Source organism: Thalassophryne amazonica, chromosome 20, assembly GCF_902500255.1.
Source record: "Thalassophryne amazonica chromosome 20, fThaAma1.1, whole genome shotgun sequence".
NCBI lineage: Eukaryota > Metazoa > Chordata > Actinopteri > Batrachoidiformes > Batrachoididae > Thalassophryne > Thalassophryne amazonica.
Genome location: NC_047122.1, coordinates 34,736,793 through 34,742,792, shown reverse-complemented (window position 1 = coordinate 34,742,792; position 6,000 = coordinate 34,736,793). Strand labels below are relative to the sequence as shown.

The 6,000-nt window shown below is 38.3% G+C and overlaps 1 protein-coding gene across 1 annotated transcript in view; it reads left to right on the top strand.

Annotated features, from left to right (window-relative positions):
- The first annotated feature begins 267 nt into the window (after nt 1-267).
- Nucleotides 268-6,000, top strand: part of LOC117501263 (dolichyl-diphosphooligosaccharide--protein glycosyltransferase subunit STT3B-like) — a 124,723-nt gene continuing 118,990 nt past the window's right edge. Inside the window, 1 exon segment of the mRNA XM_034160103.1 lies at nt 268-761. Within this exon segment, the coding sequence (XP_034015994.1) occupies nt 496-761 (266 nt within the window). The 5' untranslated portion in view covers nt 268-495.

The window sequence follows — 6,000 nt, the reverse complement described above, 5'->3', positions numbered from 1 at the left end:
TAAGGGTTTATTTATAGCGAGCGCTACAATGAGTCAATTTCATGGAGAACTGGGGATAAACCTTATTTCAATCGCTGAGATATAATTCATCAGAATTCGATAGGGCGACACACCTGCCTGTCAGTGAATCTCTGCTTTCTTATTGGCTGAGCGGCATTCGGTTCCGCCCTCTCGTACGTGTCTACACGCTACAGGTCGACGAAGCTCACCGTGGCCCCGCCCATCTTATCCCCCACAACCCACCGGTGTTCAAGCGGATGGAGCGCGTGAGCGCGGATTTTCGGGGATCTCACAGAGCAGCTCCTCTCTCGGAGTAACGTCACCGAATTCAAAATAAAACACACACTCACCCCTGAGGACTGAGGCTGGCGCCGCAAACTAAGAAGAAGTTTTGGATTTGTTTGTGCATATATATATAGATATATCTATATCTATTTTACGACAGTCGCGAGGCGGAGGGAGCGCGGCGGGAGGCGACGCACACCGCGCGCAGAAATGGCGGAGCACCACGCAGCCAGCGACGGCAAGCACAAAGCGTCCATCAGCGCCACCGGGAGCAGCCGAGCCGGCGCCGCGGGAGGAGGGGGAGCAGTAGCAGGAGGAGGCGGTAAAGGAGGCCTGTCTGGCGGACTGACACAGCCGGCGGGGTGGCAGTCTCTGCTGTCCTTTAGCATTCTCTTCCTGGCCTGCTTGGCCGGATTCAGCTCCAGACTTTTCGCGGTCATCCGGTTCGAGAGCATCATCCACGAGTTTGACCCATGGTAAGGCTTGTGAGAGTGAGGTCCGTGTGGCTGCAGGGGCTCGTTTTTATAATTAGAAGCATACTTTTTTTTAATAGTCATGCTGCCCCCTCCCTTCCTTAATGTTTTGGACAGATCACTTTCCTGGACTCAGCTTAATCCGGTTTTCCCAGATGTCCTTGGGATTCGGCCTGATAGTAGTCTGGTTTAAACTCTGAGTATTAATATTTCTTTAATCGTTGCGGGGACTGGTGCAAAAGTCTTTATAATTCACGTCATCATGAAGCTGTATAATTGGGGATACATAATGCAAAACATGCACTATGCACAATTTTTCCAGTCACAGCCAGAGAAGCCTAAAACGTCTTCTGGGTTGTCTGGGTGTCTTGGTGGCTTTCCTCACTCTTCTCCTCCTTGCAGAGTCACTCAGTTTTTGAAAACTGTCTACGCCACACAGATTTGCCATAGCGTGCCATACTGTTTCTTTCTTCATAAGTGATGTAAATAAAGTTCATGACATATTCAGTGACTTGGAAATGTTCATGTATCCATCCCCTGACTTGTCTGAAGAAAACTGGCAATACAATTGATTATTTACAAACATTATACCAAAGGTGCTAATTACTTAGGCAACCCATCATCTTGGCTTTTATATTTTTAATTCATTTATATCAAGTTGTAGAGATTTGCTTTCAGTTTGAGTCTAAGGAAGATAATTTGAGAAATTTTTATATTGAGTAGCCTGACTTACTTTTTGTATCTGAAATGCCATAAACAAAATCAAAATGCATGAAATACCAAGAGGCTGAATACTTTTGCAAGCCACTGTACACAAGCTGATTCCCTGCCTCTCGCATAAAGTGGTACTCCAAGACTTCATTCAAGGGTGGAAAATCTGCAGTCAGTTTGACATGGAATTGGGCCTGTTTCACATGACTGGACTGGAACATTTTTCAAAGTTACTTTGTTGTTGCTAATTCCACATCAAAAAGCCATACATGTGATAATTATAGCATTGGAACTTGTGGTTGTCTTATAAACTGCAAATGACTTTGCGTCTCAGATTGGTGGTTAGCCAAAAGAAGACATTTGGGCCATTGACATGACATGCATATTTTTGTGTCCAAGTCCATTATTTAAAAAATTAATAAATAAATCTATTTGACATCTATCACTTTAATCTATAAAACCAATTTATTTTAATTAGTTTTTCATTAAGTTCAAATAAATATTCTTCTGTGTTTTGGCCTCTCAAACCTCCAAGATGTCACTAAGAAAACTAATAAAAATGTTATTTTGACAATGACAAAGTCAAAATGAAACACTATGGCATTGTTTTGTTTTTAAAATCTTTTTGATTATGTTTTTATTTCTAATATCATTTGTTTTTAAAGCTGTAAAAAATCGTTAAAACTTTTGTCCAGCAATTTACATTTCCTAAATATCAGGGTGGCGCAACCATAAACGTATGACTTTTATTTTGAAATGAAGAGACAACAGCTGTAAAGAGGATATTCCATCAGCCAGAGGACCTTAAGTGATTGTTTGGACTAAGCTAAAATTTTTGTAGATCTCTGTCAAATAGTAATAAAAATAACTACTTTCAACTCATACGTATGCTGGTACACTTTTCATGTCAGGTGGTACAACCAATGTAAAACTCATGAAATTATATTTTATCATAAAGCTCTCAATTTTTTAAAAAAGTGGTCCGTTTGAACTTCATGCTATTGGTAGAAGCTAATGCTAGCATCCAAACAGAAGCCTGCTTATTTGAGATTAGCTGCAATAGTCAGGTGGTGCAACCAGCTAGTCAGGTGGCACAACTGTAAGGAATGTTACTATATACTGCTATTCAAAGCTCTAAGATTATCCATGGAACCATAAAATATTTTGTAGTTTTAAATTTAAAGATATTATACACTTTAAAACATTTCAAATTATAATTTGTACATTTTAGATGCCACTATCAAGTAAAGAAAAGTCGGCACGACACAGGGCGCGTATTAATAATGATCCGACTGCAAGGGAAGCATATCTTGTAAAAAGAAAAGAGAGGTAGTGCATCTATACATAGTCCATTTTACACTTATTATTATATTACAACTTCCACATTCTTAAATGGAAATTTGTCAGCTTATTAGGTCTTGTGTTTTATAGCTATCAGAGGAGGAAGACAGAAGGGAAAATTGTGAAGCCCCCTATCGGCCAGTTCTCTAAGCAAGAACAGAAAAAAATAGGCAACAGTGGAGGGAAGATCAAAAAAAGCACCGGGACAGAAAAAGAGCCATTGAGGAAATATTGAATTTTACACCCAAGTCAAATGAACCCTCAGAAGAACTTGAACCTAACTCTCCCAACAAGAACAATGTTGAACCTAACTCTCCCAACAATGTGAGAATGCAATTAACTGTGCATCAAATATCTCTATTTAAGAACACTTAAATAGAGACATATGACTAGAACATATGTTACTATTATAAATGATTTTTTGTTCAGCATATTTCATATTATAACAAATGTCAGGTGGTACAACCAATATTTGTCAGGTGGTGCAGCCAATTTAAACAAAAAAAATTGTTAAAGTGACTAAATGGTTTTTTTAATGTGATGAATGTAGTTATTATACTAATTATCTGGATTTGCGTATTTGTGTTTTTATTTTTCTGTCTTTAAAGGCAAAATTGAATGTTAACTTGGCTCAAAACCTGACATACAGAATGCTAAAATCGTAAATTATTGGAAAAAAGAACACAATGATAAAATAATAACCTGTTACCTTGTGTGGACATGCTAAGGAATAGTTGCAAAAGATTTAATCTTAAAATAAAGATTAGGAATGTATACAGATTTTTATAAATATTTGGATGTGCCACCTGACCATTTTTTTGTCATCCAGTTCAAAATACTGTTTCAAAATGAGTTAAAACAGTTAAAAATGTTATTCAATAAATGAGATTTGTTAAAACACATTTTTCTGGACTCAAAAATGTTTTACATCTATATTGAAAATACTTTATAAAAATACCTTTTTTGAAGCCTAATTTGTCAATGACCCATTTGCAGATATTGCCTTTTGCTCAGTGAAAAACAAAAAACAAAACCCTCATTGGTTTTTGGACACTGTCCATGGAGGGGGGTTGGGGATGCACTCTGTGAAATGTGGCGTCGACATAGTCAGTCAGGTGAATCCAGCTGCTACCGTATAATTAAAAACAGGAGGACTAAAAACAGTAAAGACTACCATCTTATAACATATTCAATTCAAAGTACATATATGGACAAACCAGTTCTGGTGAACTTTATTTCACCAGAAACATCAAAAGTGCAACTTTGTTTTGCCTATGTACTATCCTTTTATATGTGCCTGCCACCTGCTGGATGGCTACTGGATGCAGCATTGATGATGGATTAGGAGCAGGGGTGGTTGTCATTGAGAGCGACAGGCTCTTAGTTTGTGATTGTTTCACACTGGTTGTGTTCTAAAACAAATAACACTGTCATACCTCCTCCAGCACTGAGGAAAGGCATGAATTTAGCTGTGAAAAGAAAAACAGAGGAAGATGATCAAGCAAGGTACATAATGAATGAGATCTGTGAAAAAGAGAAAAAACTTTTTTTTTTTGCAAAGTAATGTACTCAGACTTGAACCATTTAAAAAAATTGCTTGACAGCAGTTACATTCTAAAAATCAAATAACATGGTCCACACAACAGTGTTGAAAGGATTTTATATGAATGTAGCCAAAGCGTGCCCCTCGCCCCCCACCCCACAGTGGTTTTGAAATTGCTTTTTGTTTGAAACCATCAGTTTCTTTCATTTCCAAAGTCTAACTCTGATGGTCACCAAGGCCATTGCTTGACATGAACTAAATAATTGAAAAAAATTATTGCACACAATGAAAATAATTAATTGCAAACTATTTGGGTTGGTTGGCAGTGGTGTATGCTCTGTGAGTGCCTGTCTAATATAACACCTGCAACCCCAGTGCCTGATACCATTATCCCCATCACAAACACCACTTGGATATCAGTAACACCTCCCCATTAAAACCACCAAAATTAGTGTGGTTAGCAGTAGGGCTGCATCTATCGAATATTTTTGGAATTGAATATTCTATTAATTATTTTATCGAGTAATCGGATAAAAAGTACCTTTTGTGTTTTTAAACAATATCAGTAGTGGCAGGGCTCTCCCTAAGCAGTGGCACAATGTTGCTGTGCCATCATGCAGATTTTTAAGTTGAGGCTGTTCTCTCTCTCTCTCTGTCTGTTTTGCTGGGTTTTTATTTATTTTTTCATATTAAGAGTTTTACAGCTTTGCCAAACCATAAGCCCAGGCAGTCTGTGAAATCTTCAGTCAGTCAGGACAGTGCATTCTCTTTTCCTTCTTATTGCATATTTTATTTGCACTTTTTATTACTGTGCTTCAATCAGTGTTTAGTGTATATTTATACATGCCGTACAGAGTGTAGCTCAAACCAAAGTCAAATTTTTTGTTTACTGTGGATACTTGGCGAATAACACAGTCTTTGAAAAACGGCTGTGGATTGCAGCATTTCCACAAAAGTTGCCTGTTGATGAAAACTCTTACCAAATCTGAATAAAAGCTTTTTTTTTAATCATTAAACATGACTCATTTAAAGTGCACGTCCTTTTGCTTCATCTGCGGAGGTGGAGAATGGCCAGTGGAGCAAAACGTTTTTGTTTTTTTTTCTAATATATACAAACACACTGCTTCACTTTAAATGCGCAATAAGACCCTTTCTCTTAAAAGGCTTTATTTTACTCAGCGTGTGGCTTTGCAAACTTGTAGCATCGCCTGCTACATTGATTAGCACTATGGTCTTCTCCTGTATTTTTTGTGGGAGCGTTACAGCGCCACATACAGGCCTGGTGTATGTACTACAGCTTTAAACGAAGCCCCGAGGCAAAGAATTTGCCTCGAACATTTTTTTGTAATCGAATTATTCGAATTGTTTCAGCCCTAGTTAGCAGATCTTCTGCACATTTTTTTATGCGGCTGTCTCACGCCTTTTTTTTTAACCTAAACAAACAACAACAAAAATGTGGCATGCCCCTCAAAAGTAGATTAGGCCATCCAGGAACAGCAGCTGGCACAGCAACACTTTAGATGTTGCAGTAGTCTGGGGAAAATGGAGCATAAGTTGCGATTGATCTTTCTACCAGGAACTTGGCTAGAGCTGTGATCCCTGCTTAAACGCCTGACTGGCTGTCCAACAGCTTATGAAATATTCAGT